We start from the raw sequence: 18,496 nt of genomic DNA on the forward strand, positions 1-18,496 counted from the left end.
AATTATATTGTTCATTGAAAATTTACTTATCTTTGTCACATTTGTATGCATATAGTTTTGCATGCACGTTGGTGTGGTTGTACACATGCTTCCCATGAAATAGAATTACAATTCTACCGTTAACATTAAACTTTTACAAAGTATTATCAGTCTTTGTTTGCTGCTTGTGAAACTCACTGTGCAGGCTCCCATTCTGAGCCTCCCCTTATCCATAAAACCAATGTGACACTCATATGCTTACTGTAATGGCAGACATTTGAGCACAATACATGAGAACCTACTAATTGAGGAGTCGAAAAGGGCACCCACAGCATCTGAGAGCTGAGGCATAGTCTCGATTTCACCATTTTGAAGCCTGATTTGATATATTTTTTAAATTCATTCAAATATGGCAGGCTTGTTTACAACACTCAGGGTCGACTTTTTTGCGTCACAGGGTCTTTAAATAACATTTAACATTGAGAACCACAAAATCAAAAACAACTTTTTGTTAAGGTTTGTATGTGACCCCAATTGCACGACACCAGAGAGGAGGCTGCCTGGCTGGCCCATCCCTAACACTTTTACCACCAACCTGTGAAATGCTTGTTTTAAAGAGTTTGAAGTTCAGAAGTTCATTGCTGAATTATTTGTAAGTATTCTGACCATGAGTGCAAGTTGAGCCCGAGGCGAGGAGGGCGGGCAGGACTTTGTTATGGTATTTTCACACATCAACTTGGCATAGTTTACTAACGGGCATCTTGCGCCGTTGTGGGTGTGAACACCAGAGATGGGCACTTTACCCTATTTTGCCGGTCTGTCCTCTGCCCGTGACCTGGGTACCCTTCCGTTATCGTCCCTCCGTCCTTATTTATATAATAATCGTTCTGCTTCATGACGGTACAAACACATAATGGAGGAATCTAAATGCTGCCTAATGGGTCAAAACTGCAATCGATGGCCATCAATATTTATGTTGACATGTTTACTTAATGTTCACATCAGCCGATGAAAATATTAGAATGAATGCCCAAGTATTAGGGTGTTTTCCTCTTCATAGAGGCGCTCGTTACAAACCTTATGTCACTTCACCAGAGAAATGCGTCATCCATAAAATACAAAACACACAACATGTCTTGTCATAATACAACATGCCACACTTAAATATGTCTGACTCTCGCATGCAAACATTGACATTCATCGCATATACGCCTGCCGACCGAACCTTATTTTCAATAACGCCATGATTTGCTGTTGCTGATAAGACTGGCCATCAATCAAACAAAATGACATCAATGTTTAAATTTTTAATGACTTTGTGATAAGCAATTCAACATTAGTATGTAACAACACAAAATAGCTACTGTTATAAATTAGAATAAAAACTTTACTTTTAGAAGTTCTTGCCTCAAATAGCACAAGGCAAGCACCGGGAGACATACAACACAACCAGCTTTCTTAACCTGCTGGATTGATTATTAGTGAAAAGGTCCGTAGGTACTTTGTTATGTTCTCTGACTGTATACTAGGTGGCAGTGTTGCTAGAAAAATACGGTTGAAATGAAAAAGGTTGTGCTGATAAGAAAATACAAGAGTTTGGCTACACTCTGGCCTTGTTATTTTGCTTCCCCACACCACATACTCAACTCGGTTAGGGACGAACAAAGGGATGGACGAAAATCCACTTCCGTCCTGGCTTAGTTCGTCACTTCTTGTCCTCCGTTCCAAAAATGGGTGTTCGTCAGACGAGCCATTCTGTCCCAGGGAGGTAATGCCCATCTCTGGTGAACACAGCTGACATGATTCACTGCCAAAAGCAGCCTATGAATAAGGAGCCCTGATGTCTTCATTCCTTATTTCACTTTTTTTTTTTAAACGAAAGCCACCACCTAACCACCTTTGTCAGCCGGCTCGAAAATAATCTTTGCCCGAAGCTACTAGGTCAGTCATTTCTATCAAGTAAAACACATGACTACAGGATTCCCTGTCATCTTGGATTGCAATAAGCTTTAATTAGTACTATAACAGTCATTGGTTCACATCAAGTGGACAGTACATGTGATTGGTGAGTGGAAACAACAGAGAGAGAAGAGGTGAGTTTATACACAGTACACACTACAGTCTGGTTTGTACACCCTTTGAATGTATTGTCATTTGTCAATTAATATAATGTCCATGAGTTATTTGAATAAAAAAAAAAAAGAAATATTGGATGACTTATATTGCATATCACATCCCGGGCTGGAGATGATCTGTTATGATGCAAAAAAAATAATGGTTCCATTTCAAAGTAAAACAATTAAAACATGCAGAAAAACAACACAAAACCTCAAAAAGTGTACAAAAACTGTATTTCTCCAGGACTGAAGGTGTCCCCATGGCTTGCCAAAGTTAAATAAAGCAGCAAAGTGTGCGATTTTTGGTGCTGACACACGCACACAAACCCACACACACACAAAAAAAAAGATTCACAACTGTTCTTGACTGCAGTGCCATCAGGGACAGAAAACGTATTTTCTGTTAAGTTTTAAACAAAAAAACCCCAGTCATGAAAACATACATAATTTCTCCTGCGCTGGGCCAGTGATAAATAATGCACATCCAAACATGGTATTTCCCCACCATATTCGCAAGCAAAGCGCTAAGTACTAAACAGATATGCAGATCTTGAAGTGGTTTTGCACTTAAATATGCCCGATATTGATTATCTCCAGCATGTAAAATGAATCCAGTCCCATGAGTACTCTGAATTTTCACCATTTTAGCTGTATGGAATGACAGTGTGATATCATGACATTTGCGAAGAAAAACAATTCATTCTAAACCTCAGCTGAGGCTCAAGTGAGGCTTCAGCAGTCTGATTTAAATTGATCAATCAATTCATTCTGAATATCTGTTTGAGGAGGAGCGGTCTTTTTTTTTTTTTTAAATGCACAACATTCAAGCGGTGATTAGGTGAATGAATTTGATATTGAAATTCGTCTTCGTAAACAGATTCTTAATCGTGTACCACAAAATCTTCAAACGTGTACATCTCCGGGGAAGTGCTTTAACCCTTTCAGGGACGGCGGTTACTACAGTGCACAGCTTATCGTGTGATCAGGTTACAGGGTGCATGAAAGTGGTAGTAACACAACTATTAAATTGACACGATGAAATAAACAATTTCTCGAAAACAAATAGAAGACACACGATAGCTCATGTTAATTTGAGAGTCGTCCCCTGGGTCATATTAAGAGAAAAATCACCACTTTTGAGAGATCACATTAGGCAGTTAAACTGGCATGATTGTAATTTAAAACTGATACAACGTGATATGTGCATGCATCAGCCGTAATCAATACAGTAGGTAAAACCAGTTATTGCTAAGATATCATTCACATTTTGACCTCCACCATCTCAAAACAGTGCGAGTACCTGTACTTAAAAAGGGTTCTCTTTCAATGTTACGTGTTCAGTGCAGGGTTTAATCCCAGTTAATAAGAGAGCACGATTATCAGGCCGTCTTGTCAGAGAACTGTTCCTAATCCGAGCGCACGGAGAAGAGCACCTATATCCCCCGAGCGGTGTGAAAGGCGCCTAAATGATGTCATCTTCTGTGCTTTTTAAGTTTTGTTTCGAGTGAACATGCACTCTCCCCGCAAGGTGAGGTGCTGCAGTTGGTATTGTAACACCTCAGTGTCCGATGATTCTTTGATCGTGATTTTGTCGAGATTAAGGTAGTCCAAAGACTTGGACTGGGTCCTCTTCCCTTTAAGGCGACACAGGGGTAGCGGTGCGTGCACGCCCCTCCCGTGATCCCCTGTCGTCATGGACCTGAGGGAGGTGTCACTCGAACTGGGCATGCGCCGCCTTCTCCGACCGTTAGCAGCAGGAATGTCGTAAGGCTGGTAGTAGCGATTTTTGGCTTTAAAGATTCTTGACGAGCGGTGGATGCCCAAATCTAAAGATTTGGAGGCACCTGTCTGGATGGGGCTGGGCACAGGCTCTGACAACAAACTCTTGTCGGGGGAGCTTTCTGACCATTTGTGCGCCAGTTTGAGCAGCTCCTCGCCTGTTGTGAAGCCCACCAGGTAGTTTGAGTCCATGTGGAGGATCTGGTATCCTGCTACAGTACCTCTTATGGGGGAGCATGGCGTGCTGGCGCAACGAGGTCTTTCCGCCTCCGCTTTCAACGTAGCTTTGATCTCAGCTGCGGGTAGAATGGAAACGTGAGCCCTCGACACTCCGCTGAGATCCACTTCCATCGTTACGGACCTGTACTGGGGGATGAAATGGAGACAAATAATTTTAACGTATTCAGGAAACTAGACGACATGAGGACACCAGTAGAAGACTAAAACATTCCTATAGCTTTGTCGAAGCCATATGTAGCTACGATTGGGCATTGTGTATCGAAATGTGATTGGTACCGAAACTCATGCTCTGATTCTCCTGGAATCTATCCCATTTTAAAATTTGATTTCCTTATTTCGGTGACTGGTCCGCTGACCACTAATGAATAAGCAGCAGTAAGTGCGCGTGTGCGTGCAAGGGTAAGGCAACGATCGAAAGTTTGGCTGAAACTAAAATTCAACGCACAGTATGCCGTGTTCGGTTCATGTCGCAATGACAAGCACGTAAGGGGACCGCGTACGCGTGTTTTGCACGTGGCTCCAATGCCGAGTACTGTCGAGTGCCCATCAGAAGAAGAAGCCGCTTGATTGAACACAGAAGTGAATGCGGGGACAGATGTTCAACATGATTACACCGGCATTTAACCATTTTTTCGTTTAATTAAAGACACGCTACATCTCAATAAATGATAATAAACATGCACACCATAAATAGATTTTTTTTCCGAATATCTTTTACAACGTCATTCACAAACGAAACAGCTTTTAGATTGTGATCGGACGATCAAGGATGCGGAAGCGGAACTTGTATGCGACAGCTTCCGCCTTAAGCGGCGGAGTGATATCACAAATTTTCAGATCGCAGCAATGTATTATGCACGCTGTGCACATCCGCTCGTCCATGCCAAGGCCGTTCGTATATCGAAAATAGAGGTCGTTTTTCAGAGAAAAGTTTGTGCTAAACTCGAAAAGGGGGGTTCCTAAATTCGATGTTCCACTGGACACAAAAGCATTGTCCTTCAAAATTAGTTTTACCAACAGATATTTTGAAGTGGATTTTTCCTCTGGATCACTTTATTGTAATTTATCTTTAATGCATTTGATACTTTTGTTGTGTTTTGATTCAGTAAAAAAAAAAAAAATCAATATATATCAATATAATGTGTTGAAATACTTCTATTTCAGCCATACTCCAAGCCCACGTGTGACTTAACTTTCTCGAGCAAACTTAGAGTTAACAAAAACTCAAGAAATAACTCAAATAAAAATTGAAAAAAAAAACCCAGTTTTTCTTTCCTGGAATAAAATAAAATAAAAACGAGAGTACGTTTCAAAAAACGAAACCTCAAAGAAGCTAAAGATGATGTTTTTAAAATGAACTAAAATTAACATGAAAATGTCCTTCGTTTTTGTCTTTGTCAATTTCATCCATCAGCTTTGAGGGCTTAAGTCTTTCTTTGTTGTTATTGTTGTTTTACTGTTGGGCCATACAGCAGAATGAAGGTTGAACAGTTGTGTGGGAATTGTAGTTTACTTTGTTACACACAATAATAATTGTGCCCCCCCCCCTTTTTTTTAAATCTTGCACTCAACAAATACACCGTATATATGAAAAACCTTTAACAGTAAAATAATGGCAACTAAACTGAACCAAAATATTTTTGAAAATCATAAAAATTGATAAATAATAACTAACCTTACCGAGAGCTACTTCACGTGTACTGATTGAAATAACATTTGTCCAAATTACCTTTAATAATATTAGAATGTGTTATTTTTAATATTTTCATGATTTTAATTTTCAGATTCTGAAAGGTGTCTCACAATACTGCCAGTGTTTGCATTTTTAAATCATAATATCGACTAGCAAATCACAATGTCCTAGCACTGGCGGGCTACTCAATTGGTCCTCATGGGCGCACCGGTTGTCCATGGGACACCGCATTGTTGACCCCTGGTATAGACCAATTCACTATTTTTAAATTACGCATACTAATGAAGGAAAACAAAACATTTTGTATAAAGTTTAAATAAAATCAACAAAAATACAATTGTTTATTTTAGTTTCTTTAGCACAGTGCAGTTCAAGTATTTCTTTCTGTATTTATAGATATTTTTATAGTTTTAGTGCAATTCTGCATAGTGCGTAGTTTCTTTTAAAATGCACGAATCATTTACAGCAAAAAAAATTTAAAGGCCACATTATAGCCTTCAATTGAACTTTAGCACCCTCATTTATAAACACGGCAGGAAAGCTGCAAAGTTTAATCAAAGTTCAATGTACTACCATATTAATTATCTTCAAGCTGCAATATCCGGTTGTATAAAATGAGCTGCTTTCCGGTGCGATATGCCGTGATTTACATATGATTCGATTAGTTGACTAATCGTGACTACTCTTGGTGATTAGTCGATGAGCAAAATAATCGTTTGTAGCAGCTCTCGTATCCACAGGTGTTATTTTTATTTTGTGATGTAGTGTGATTTTTTGTTTTCTAACGTAAAATATGTGATTTGTTGGAAAACACTGCATTAGACTCCACTCGTTGTCCCCAAACGACATACAGTACACACTAGGCTGCGTTACCATGTATAAAATGGCAATTGCTATGATATGTAATGATATATTAACGAACTGATCCGTACTTCTTTTCTTCTGGTTTCAGGTTTGAAATAGAGAGTGGAGAGATTCTGTTGGATTCACAACAAACCGGAATGTTTCTCTGTAAAAGCAGTAGGCATCCTTCGGGCTGTTGGCATCGCTGCATTGCCACGGTTACATTGTTGAAAACCAGCCTAAACCAGCGAGACCGAGAGAGAGGTGGGCTGCAAACTGCAGGGGCACGCTATGGCGCGGTGGCGTCAGCAATTGGACAGGGGCAAACCCGTGAGAATAGAAGACCACAAATGCTTGGATTATAACAAGAATCATCGTGTAAATTATACAGCAACACGGGACCATTAAATCAGAAGGCTAGGCGACATGACACGTTTATTGTAATACGTGTTGTCGGACAATTAAAAGGCCCGGTATGTCCCGATCACCGGTTAAAGAATCAGTAAAGCCACAAAATATTAAAAATACAACTAACAAACGTCATCAATAATCGCTACGCGTTGATGGTCTTGTAAACGTAATTATGTAACGCAAGTGCAGTGTAAATTGAGAGCGCAGTCGGATTTAAGCGCCTTTTACACGGTAGTAATAAACTGCATTCCTGTCATTTTCGGAACTTAATCTGCGTCGTAATCCATAGTGTGATACCTGGGTAAGGAGACGTGAGAAACTGACAGAAAATTCAAGAAAATAAAGCACAAACCTGTTTGGCAGCAGTAAGTAGGATGCAGCCTCTCCCTCTTGTCTGGCCTTCGCTCCCGCAGTCACCCGCAACAGGAGGAGCACTTCCTGTTTGGATTCATCACAACAAAGCTCCAAACGTGAGCAAGTGAATGCTGGGAGTCGAGCGTTTGCATTAACGTCGTGTAAGTATATATTCTTGTACACTTAAAAAAATTGGGCAATAATTCATATTAGTTGAATAAATATACGGGTGATTTCAGAATTGGAAGACATTTTACGTCCCACCCATCAAATTTGACATAATCCATATATAAAATACTAAAACATGAAGCTTCTGAGTAAATGTATTCGTCGTGAGACCAAATCTTAAAAAACAAAAAATCAAACAAACAAACAAACAAACAAACAAACAAAAAAACCTCAGAGAAAAGAATAAAACCTACGATTCCCCCCCCCCCCCCACCACCCCCCCTTTTTTTTTTTTTTTTTTTTTTTTTAGGTCCTTCGATTGGCGGTTGTGATATCTCAACCCATAACCTCTGGGTCGAGAAACAACCACTCTCTACCACAGGGCCAATTTTAAAAGCCAAATAAGAGGATATTTGAGTTTTCCCGTGCGTTTACATGGCTTTTCAAAACCTGAATACTGCCAATATCCAGGTGGTATTTTAAGCTTTCAACAGTCAACTATAGGCATATATAATTGTATAATGTGGTCTCTTTTTTCAAGCAGAGAGTGAGATGCATGACAAATGGATCCGGGAAAGTGTCACAATGAGCAGCCACTTCGGCCAAGGTGCTGGCCAACTCAGCGACAGACCATTATTCAGCGGCTGCTTGTCAGATCCTCACTTCTCCGAGGACTGCCTGGTGAACCTTGCCCATACGAAAATGGATTGGTCGGGATATTAACTCTTCAAATCGGCTAAAATTCACATTCAAACTTGCTGGAGAGGCCAGAGTTGAAAGTGAATCAAACCGCTAGCGAAATAATAACATAATATTACTGTTAATGTACTACCATGAGCGCTGTCAAGTGCATATATATATATATATATATATATATATATTTATTCTTGTCATGAAGAATAAAAATAAAAATAGCGGTAGCACGAAGAAGAAAAATAAAAAATAGCGGTAAGAAAGAAAAGAGAAGAAAATAATAGAAGAGATAATTTAATATTTTCATAACTTCTATTGGGTGGGCCGGTGGTCCAGTGGTTAGCGCGTTGACCTTACACTCTAAAATGTCCCTAGGTGTGATTGTGAGCGTGGATGGTTGTTCGTCTGTACACTGCGATTGTCTGGTAACCGGTTCAGGGTGTCCCATGCCGACTGCCCGAAGACGGCTGGGATAGGCTCCAGCACCGCCCGCGACCCTTGTGAGGATAAGTGGATCGGAAAATGGATGGATGATGATTTGATAAAAACAATAAAGTCGAAGATTAAATATCTTGCCTTTGTAATATATTAAATGAAATATAGGTTGAACAGGATTTGCAAATCATTGTACCGTATTCTGTTTTTATTGATGTTAGACACAATGTCCCAACGTCATTGGTTTTGGGTTTGTAGACTGTTAACTCTGGAAGGTGGTCACTAATGAACTTTACTAAAAATATACTTACTGTTTTATTATCTATGCAATTGGAAAATAAATTGTCAATTCATGTTGCCCAATGTGTTGTGATTCGACAGGGTCTAGTACGTTGGGGACATAACCGATTCTGTATAGCTTCTTGATGAATTCATTTGATGCTTCTAAAAACAGATGTATAGGGAAGTTGCTACCAATAAACATGACTTCATGATTTGTAATTGTGAAGTGTTCCTCCATCTAGTTTTTAAATGTGTCTTTATTTGTAACTGGTGTTCTATGTACACAACTTACAATGACATTTTCCTTTTATTCTCTACGTATCTCCATTGTTATACATTCAAGCATTCATTCATTCTCGTATATCTCCAGCAGGGGAAAGAGGAGGGCCTCTCTTCGGGGTCGCACACCTGTTGCTCATGTAATCAAGCCGACTATTTCAGGAGTTCTCTGTCTTCATTTCTCTGTCGGAAAATTTTCCTTGCTCACAGCGCTGCTTCCAAGACACAAATTCTTCTCGGCATTCGTCTCCGTTTTCCGATTCATTTGATTTTTGTGGTTATTGTGAGTGACAAGTTTGGTATTGTACGTGTTTTGAATTTTTCTTGTCAATTTTCTGGTGAGCTATTTCCTTTTATATTTTGTTCCTTACCTTTGCAAGCATTTTTGGTTTACTCATTATTCTGATGTTGTACCAGCGACTTTTGTTATACTTTGTTGTTCTTGTGGCCTGTTTTTTCTGTAATACCGTATTGGCCCGAATATAAGACGGTGTTTTTGTGCATTGAAATAAGACTGAAAAAGTGAGGGTCGTCTTATACTGTATTCGGAGTCTAGACATTATACCCATTCACGACGCTAGATGGCGCCAGATATAATTGAAGCGAATCCTGAACTTGGCTCCCCAGGCCAAAGCGAACCCTTGTCATGAAGAATAAAAATAAAAATAGCGGTAGCACGAAGAAGAAAAATAAAAAATAGCGGTAAGAAAGAAAAGAGAAGAAAATAATAGAAGAGATAACAGAAAATGGAGAAACGTAGCGACAATCTGAAGAAAAGTGGGTCGAAGATCGGCCAGGTGAACCCGCAGCTGAGGAGAAGCTATGATGTAATTTACATTTCAAAAACCAGAAGTCATTCATTTACGAATGTGATTGCACTTTAGTTTACATATTTAAATGCTCAGATATTAAGATTTGAATGAGGCAAAATAACATGCTTTTCTCTCAAATATATTGTTATAATCATTTGTTTCAGATGTACTGTAATTATTTTCTGGATAAAAATTAATTTGGTGTTCAAAAAGTCTTTTTTCAAACTTGAGTCTTGAAAAAGAGGGGCTCGTCTTATAATCAGGTCTGTCTTATATTCGGGTCAATACGGTATATATTTTTGTTCATTCTTTCCGAATTCATATTTCTGGAGTCCAATTGTACTCTAAACTTTCCGGATGTCTGACACATTTTCTACTACTTTATCATCATATGTCATGTTCTCATACATTGACCAGCACCATTTTGGTTTCTCCTATTCATACACAGTGACTCATATCAAAGTCAAAAATCCATGTCCCTTTCATGGTTAATCCATGTTTCCGAGATCAAAACCATATTAAAAGGCAGTTATATTACAGGACAGTGTCGCTGACGGTGTGGTGGTACACTTGCATGATTTGGGTGCAGTCAGTATGGGATTGTCTCACACTCCGTGAGAGTGTGGATGTGGGTTTTGAATGTTTTTTGGTCTCTATATGTGCCCTGTAACTGAAAGCCGACCAGTTCATAGTGTAGTTCCCCTTCCGCACCAAGACAGCTGGGATAGGCTCCAGCTCTTTGTTCCTCTAAGAGACTTTGCACGTTTTATTATGGCTTTTCTGTCTTTGTATCTGAAGAGTTTGATAACAATGGGGCTTTATCATCATACGTCATGTTCACATACATTGACCAGCACCATTTTGGTTTCTCTTATTCATACACAGTGACTCATATCAAAGTCAAAAATCCATGTCCCTTTCATGGTGAATCCATGTTTCCGATATCAAAACCATATTAAAAGGCAGTTATATTAAAGGACAGTGTCGCTGACGGTGTGGTGGTACACTTGCATGATTTGGGTGCAGGCAGTATGGGATTGTCTCACACTCCGTGAGAGTGTGGATGTGGGTTTTGAATGTTTTTTGGTCTCTATAAGTGCCCTGTAACTGAAAGCCGACCAGTTCATAGTGTAGTTCCCCTTCCGCACCAAGACAGCTGGGATAGGCTCCAGCTCTTTGTTCCTCTAAGAGACTTTGCACGTTTTATTATGGCTTTTCTGTATTTGTACCTGAAGAGTTTGATAACAATGGGCCTCTGTCACCACCACGGGGTTCCCTTGTGATGCGCCCGCTCTACCTCCATGTCACTGAGATCCACCCCCTTACCCCCCACCTCTTGCCATTCTGCTCTGTGAAGGGTCATAAGCTTCCTCCACTAGAGGTCCACTTTTGAGGAATGTCACCAGGCAAAAACCACTTCTGAGAGAGAACATGAACTAAAGAGGGCAAAAACAATGAGGACGCAGTTAAATGTGAAATTACCATCATTTTTATTCTTTAATCTATTCTTTGTTTTTTACATTATGCACAACTCTCATTTATTGTGCAATAATCTAATTGTAACATGTATTTGTTTGCATTTTTATGCTTTAGGAAACATTTGTGTCTGAATTTTGGGGGGGCTTGGAACGGATTAGGGCATTTACGTGGAAAACACGTCTCTACTTACGATATTTTCTAGTTAAGAAATTTCTTCCAGAACCAATAATTTTTTTAAGTAGAGGTACCACTGTATTATTATCCACACATTTTCTAATCTAGTTAAAAAAAAAAAGGGAAAAAGTATTCCTTGATGAAGTTAATTAATTTCGTAAATAGAGGTACCACTGTACTGCACATTATGAGAAGCTGAGTCATGACAGTTGTAATCTATGAAACAAATAGTTGAGTCAGAACACGTTTGCATATGGTGCAATTTTTTTTTTAATTCTCAAAAGCATTGCTCAAGTCACATTGACGTCTTTACAAAGGAAATCGAGAGCCTTATATTCATTCAAGTTTCAAACTGTAGGTTTTTGCCTTCAAAGATGTAATCAGCAAAACTGGACCACCGTATTGGATGTTTTCAAAGAGAAATCTTATGTCCTTCAAAATTTGACATTCGTGCATTGTTGATTCAGTGATGAATTGACAATCAGGTTGAAGGAAACTTGACAAAGGCGGGACCATTGAGAGGATTTCTTAGCAGCCAGAACTCACCGATTACATCTGTATTTTGCTTGCATGTGTGATCTCTACATATTCTGATAACAAATGTCATGTTACAACAAATATGAAATCATCCAAATCAGTCCAGCCTGTGGTGCATTTTTATGTTGCATTTCAAACACACTGGACAATGACATTGATGATTGACTGGGCAGCGCTCCAGTGGCTTTATGACACAAAATCACCTTGTAGTTCTAGGACCGGATGAAGCATGCATTCTGAACTCTGTTACCAAACTAATATATTTGAGTTTCTTTACTTCAAACTATGAGACACAGAAGGCAGCTAGCATGATTCTTGATTTAGAAAATTAGGATGGTTGAATAAATGGCCCTGTTTGCATTTGCAGTTCCGTTAAGCATACCTAACAGAAAGGCACCATTGATATTTTTACACGCTACGATATACATTGCTATTTTTACACACTGCTACATACCTGTGTATGGCACTTCATCTACAAGACATCAACAATTTTGTACATTTTTTTTAATTTATAAAACTCTATCTTCACTACATCATTAAAATAAAAGTTTTGCTTTTCATTTATCATTCAAAGTGTTTTTTTTTTTTTGCCGCAAATAATTTAGTACAAAATAAAGGTTAAGTAGTGATTGTAATTTTTCTAAACAAGCAACTACTTTAAACAGTTCTTGGTGACGGCGCTGGATGACATGAGTTGCAGGTCACCATTTCGTGATGTTGCAGTAGTCCTACTGCTATCCTTGGCCCTTAACAGCAGGGCTTTAGCGTTTTCTATCGAAATGAATGGTGTGTGATCCCCCTTCGTATCCTCTGGTTGATTGGCCAACATGCTGTCAATACTGAACTCTTTATTATGTGGCACATGACCGTTAATAACCGCTGCTTCTTTGATGCTGTGGTTATTGATAATGTTGTTTGCATTCACTAGCTTCTCTGTGGATGCTGAGATCATACGACTAGCTGCAGTAGTGACTGTGACTTGGTACTTATCATTCTTCATAGCACAGAGCGGGCTAGGTGGCAAGCTACGTGCTTCCTGGCCATGGTTGTAATGTGCGGAGGTCCTCTTTAGTTCATCTCGGCTTAAGGACTTGGGTGGTTGATGTGCCTTTGACAGCAGCAGGGGGCGCTTCTCCTCAGCAGAGGGGCTTAAAGCCACAGAGGGGACGGAGATGGCTTGGCTGGAAAGAGTGGCTGACATCTCTGAGGGAGGAGAGCTTGGAGTTGCAGGAGGGCTGCAGGAAACTGTAGACAGATGAGGCAGGATTTTCTCATCTGATTGACGCCTGTAACAAACGCACACACACACACACAAAAAAGACAAGAACAGATTAGGACTGCCAAGATTAGTTGACTAGTCACGACAACATCGTGTATCTGGTCCACTGGAAGGGCTATGGACCAGAGGAGCGCCAGTGGATCACCCACTCCAGGATCCTGGACCCGTCGCTTCTCCATACATTCCACTCTTCTCACCCATCGAAACCAGGTAGTCCGGCAGGAGGCGTCCGTGAATTCTTCTTGCTCATGGCTCTGCCACAAAGTCTTGGATTCTTGTAGACGTTCCATGTTTCATGCCCTTCGTTTTTTGACCTCGCCATGTTTTTTGTACTTACCTGTGTAAGGTTTTTTAAAAATTGTAATTACTTGTCACGTTTTTGGTATCATACACGTTTTGGGGTTTTCTTGTCTATTTATTGGCAAGGTATTTCTGTTTATATTTTGTCCTTGCCTTTCCAAGTGTTTTGGGTTGTTTCATTTTCCGGGTCTTTTACCAGTGTCCTTTGTTGTACTTTGTTGGTCTTGCGCCCTGTTTTTTTTGTCAATACTTTCTGAGTTCACATTTCTGGAGTCCAGTTCTGTCCGGAAACCCTGATGAAAAACTGCATTTTCAAATACTGCATTGCACATTTCAGGAGAAGAGGGTACAAATAGGCTGAGGGGGTTTAAGAACAGAATGAATAGTTGTAAATAGTATACGGTTAGTCTAAGGTTTGACAAATGAACCCCTTTAGCCACACTAACGGTGTCCTGCAATCTTCCAGAATTTGATGAGACCTGCAGCTGTGTACTTCAAGTTCGGCAGGGTTATTAACGACAACGACACTCTTCTCTGTGGTGCGTCAACTTTAGAAGACATAAGTGGATTTATTTTCACTTTACATGGGCTTCAAATGTACATTGTGTAGGATTGTAATATCCATCCAACCATCCATTTGCTATACTAAATATGCTCATTAGGTTAGCGGGTGGGGAGCTTATCCCAGCTGACTTCTGATGAGAAGCAGGATACACCCTTGATGGGATGCTACCAAATCGCAGGTTACATTTGCTGTAGCCAAACAACCATTTCCACTCACATTCACCCTAAAGGACAATTTAGAGCCTCCACACAGAAAAGGCAGGGCCTCGATTCAAACCCACAACCTCTGCACTGGGAGGCAGACATGCTAACCACTCTGCTGCTGGGATTCAAAATTTTTTTCTCATTTTGGAATGCTTTGCACTTAGATTTTTCTTGTATGCTTCGTCTGGAAAGTCTTGGAATTATTGTTGGTCTGACTAGTTCTTGGTGACGCAAAGTTGAAATTAATCAGTTACCTCATACTTTAAGGCACATCCCTGTTGGAGTCGGATATGTCTCGGCTCTTCTTTGAATGAGCACTTAGGTCTTTGACGCCACCAGTGGCATTCAGCCGACCCCTACGGGCTTGTGTAGCATGCTGGCTATTCTCCATCAATGACATCATGGAGACAGAGTCAGTGTCAGACACAACACTGTTGCTCCAGTCATTACTCCAGCTGTGGAGACAGGGAGGGGGACGTTTATATGTAGACAGTTCTCAGACAGGCTTCTTGAAAATGATGACAATGTTTTGGAGGTCAAATTCAGGGATTGTCATATAAGGTGGTGAAACAAAATACTAAGTTAAGGATACTGTCGTTTCTGCCGAGGTCAGTTTCATGATTTTTTTTAATTTAATTTTTTTTAATAATTTTGTAGTACCAGTTATTTCAGCGACCGTTGTTCATTGTTTTGTTTTTTTTTTTTAAACAAACTTCTTCAAATGTGTTTGTATCTGTCCATATACCACACAAGCTCTTAAGGGTCGAGACGAGAATGTCAATAATCTTTGAATTCATCTTTTAGGCACACTCAAACTGAAATTTGTTGAAGCATCATTCAGTTTTCAGAAGATTCATCCAATGGTTCGAGCATCTCCTATTAACAGATCCTATTTCAAGTGAGCCTATACCGCATATCGCATTCTGCAAAATAATTTTGGCATGCTGACAAGGTTAACTGGAGCTTTAATTATCAAGAAAACAGCCAAAAGACATTAGCTCCGACCACTGTGCTTCATCAATTTGCTAAGCCGATACTGAAAAAGACCCTTTCCAGTTAGCATGTTACTCTTCCACCAGTCCTTGAGCAAGCCAAACCCATGTTTAATGTGAGGGTGGTCCATATGCACCACTTGCCAGAAAATCTTCAAGCTCACACAACAGTTCCCGGTTGTGAAAATTCGTGGTGATAACTCCAGGCCTCTGAGATGATCAAGAGTCAAGAATGACAGAGTCACAGGGGCCCTATTTGAGGCAGCGTTGTCAATTTTTCTCCCACTACCAACAAAGCCACTACGGGCACGCTGCAACATCCAGTAAGTCATTTTTCATAGGATAAAGGTCACGTCATGTGGAACAAACAATTGACGGCATTTTCACCAAAGAATTCAATCATTAGCTCGGTCAAATCTTAATCGTAGTTTTAAACCACAGGTGTCAAACTCAAGACCCGGGGGCCAGATCATATGGCCCGCGAAAGCAAATCATCTGAGTCAATTTCCATGATCTTTGCTAAAATCTGTACTGAAATATCAAATTTTTTGCTGTCATAATGGCAGGAAAATGGAATTCCAAAGTGGCCCGCGACAAAAATGAATTTGACACCCCTGTTTTAAACCCTTAAAGTGCTCAAACGCCAACACATTGGAGCTGCCCCATCATCTTAAAATCGCTCCCATGGATGCATGTGAAGAAAATGGTTCTCTGTGTGGTATAATGTCTGAAAAACAAAAATGAATACAGCGATTTTACTGGGGAACCCAATGCGTAATTTATTTCTTTTTTCAGCTCCGAAAACAGACAAACCGTCTACCACAGCAGAAGCAGTGTCTTCTTTGTGTATCTTTTAAGAAAACTACGGATGAGTATGAGCCAATAATAGGTGTAAATTTAACGATCAGACTGAAATGGGAGTGGTTCTGAAATGAAGAAATTGGGACTCGCAACCTCCACATGATGACATCAGTGCCAACATTTTATTTGAAGTCTCCCTTACCTTTGGCTGGAGATGTTGCTGAGTGTGGTAGGTTGTTGTGTGGATAAGGCATATTTGCTTGTGGAGAATGTTGTCTCTGTCTCTTTCTCAGCGGCGTGTTGGATCGCTGTCCCATTACACTGCTTTCAAAAAAGTTGTTTTTAAAAGATGGAAAGTAAATGATTAGTATTAACCATAGTATAGTTTTCCCATTTGAAGCATGACATGACAGTTGAAGCATACATTGGCCTGCTGCAAATCCTGTAGAGGCAAATTGGAAACCTGCCGTCGACTGGCTGATTTTGCCATCTTGTTCCTCTTCGTTCTCAGGTTCTGCCTGAGACGGTCATGGAGCTTTTTCCTCTGCTTCCTGTTTTAGAAGAAACACACTCCATTTTGGGGCTACTCAGAGCACATCAACTACAATTTAATCAGTGACCCTTAAAATCAATAGAGTTATGTTTTGACTGTGGCAGCGGTCGCTTAATACATACGGCATGTGGTTGGATATACCCACCACAGTACACTATAGTTATAGCGTCCAAAAGTAACCGGAAATCCATGTTGTGATCCAATTGATGATACAGTATTTAAGTTCTGTACCAGATTAGGTTGCATAGATTTTCAGTCACTGATGGACACTATAATTCAAGATGTCAAACTCAAGGCCCGGGGGCGAGATCTGACCCGCCACATAATTTTATGTGGACCGCGAAAGCAAGATGTCAACTTTCATGATGCTTCCTAAAATCGCGACCAAAATTTCAAATTCTCATTTTGTAATAAATAAGAGTGATACTGTAAACATTTTATTGTTATCAAACCCCTCATTACAGTATCTTAAACAATAGGTGAATAAACCGTGATTCTTGACTTTTTTATATGGTTTCAGTCACAACAGCCCTCCAAGGGAAACTAACTAAAATCTGGCCCGCAACAAAAATGAGTTTGACACCCCTGCTATAATTCAATCATTCACTGAAATTTTTAGCTATGCAAAATCATCCATAAAAAGGTGGCATACTGTACTTTGTTTTGCAGTAGGCAACCACACACATGATTCCAACCACTAGGAGGGCAATGCAGATTCCTGTTATTGTTAAAATACGTTTCTGATACAGCTCCTCAGCTTCTGAAAAAGAAGTTAGTATAGTCTTTAAAATTCATGTCAGAGAAACACACACGCACGCACGCACACACACACACAGATCATATATTTGATCACTTATTCTTTGACATTTTAGGGGAAGCCGAGCTTCCCTTGCAGTCCGATAGCAATTGCCACTGATATATCAGCGGCATTCCGTCAGGGCCAGCAAGGCCTTCTCTGCTGGCCGAAACATTCTCAGAAAAGTAAATTTAATTAATTTACTTTTCTGAGAATAACAAATTTAATTTGTTATTTTTTTTTTATAAGTATGTAAAAAAAATTATTCTCTGTATTCTTTAACGCCATATTATTTCCACTTAGTCGAGTGGCTTTCAATGTTAGTTTAAATAACATTGAAAGCCACTCGATAAATAACTTATTTATTATGGTAGACGTTTTAACGAATCATTTTTCAGCTTGCTTGTGTTGCCAGGTAAATTAAACTTGCTCGAGGCCTTCAGATTAAACAGAGCAGGCCCCTGTGCGCTGTAAGTGAACGGGCATAGTCAGGTTGCAATAGCCAGTACGTCTGCGTACTAGGGCCAGCTAGAAGGCCTTACGTCGAGAATGGCCGTGCACGTTCGGTGATTGGAATAGCGCCTTTTCTGTTTACTGAGAATTGTATCCTGACTTGTTCAATAAAGATTCTTTAAAAAAAAAAAAGATTGGATTAGCGCCTGCTAGAGCTATCACTGCATTTTAACCCAAAATGGCCGAAGGAGAAGACGTTGATCTGGTTGCAGAACTACT

At 39.9% G+C, this 18,496-nt stretch overlaps 2 protein-coding genes across 6 annotated transcripts in view; both read right to left on the reverse strand.

Moving 5' to 3' along the window:
* Positions 1-1,959: 1,959 nt before the first annotated feature.
* Positions 1,960-7,547, reverse strand: macir (macrophage immunometabolism regulator). 2 transcript variants are annotated; one of them, XM_019894820.1, is made up of 2 exons: positions 7,415-7,547; positions 1,960-4,236 (listed from the first exon to the last, which is right to left on the reverse strand). In XM_019894820.1, the coding sequence occupies exon 2, from the start codon at positions 4,224-4,226 to the stop codon at positions 3,585-3,587; it is 642 nt and encodes a 213-aa protein (XP_019750379.1). In that variant the 5' UTR covers positions 4,227-4,236; positions 7,415-7,547; the 3' UTR covers positions 1,960-3,584. The 2 variants fall into 2 exon arrangements, with proteins under 2 accessions (XP_019750379.1, XP_019750389.1); XM_019894830.1 differs by having other exon boundaries at positions 1,960-4,241; positions 7,415-7,509.
* Positions 7,548-11,990: 4,443 nt separating this feature from the next.
* Positions 11,991-18,496, reverse strand: part of nrg1 (neuregulin 1) — a 33,380-nt gene continuing 26,874 nt past the window's right edge. For 3 of the 4 annotated variants that reach the window (XM_019894800.1, XM_019894784.1, XM_019894810.1), the window contains exons 5-8: positions 17,626-17,728; positions 16,840-16,966; positions 16,618-16,739; positions 11,991-13,561 (exon numbers count right to left, since the gene is read on the reverse strand). In XM_019894800.1, the coding sequence (XP_019750359.1) occupies positions 12,928-13,561; positions 16,618-16,739; positions 16,840-16,966; positions 17,626-17,728 (986 nt within the window). In that variant the 3' untranslated portion in view covers positions 11,991-12,927. The remainder of the gene's footprint in view (positions 13,562-16,617; positions 16,740-16,839; positions 16,967-17,625; positions 17,729-18,496) is intronic. The other variant, XM_019894792.1, reaches the window with a different exon arrangement.

This window comes from Hippocampus comes, unplaced genomic scaffold (genome assembly GCF_001891065.2).
Source record: "Hippocampus comes isolate QL1 unplaced genomic scaffold, H_comes_QL1_v1.1 scaffold123, whole genome shotgun sequence".
Classification (NCBI taxonomy): Eukaryota; Metazoa; Chordata; class Actinopteri; order Syngnathiformes; family Syngnathidae; genus Hippocampus; species Hippocampus comes.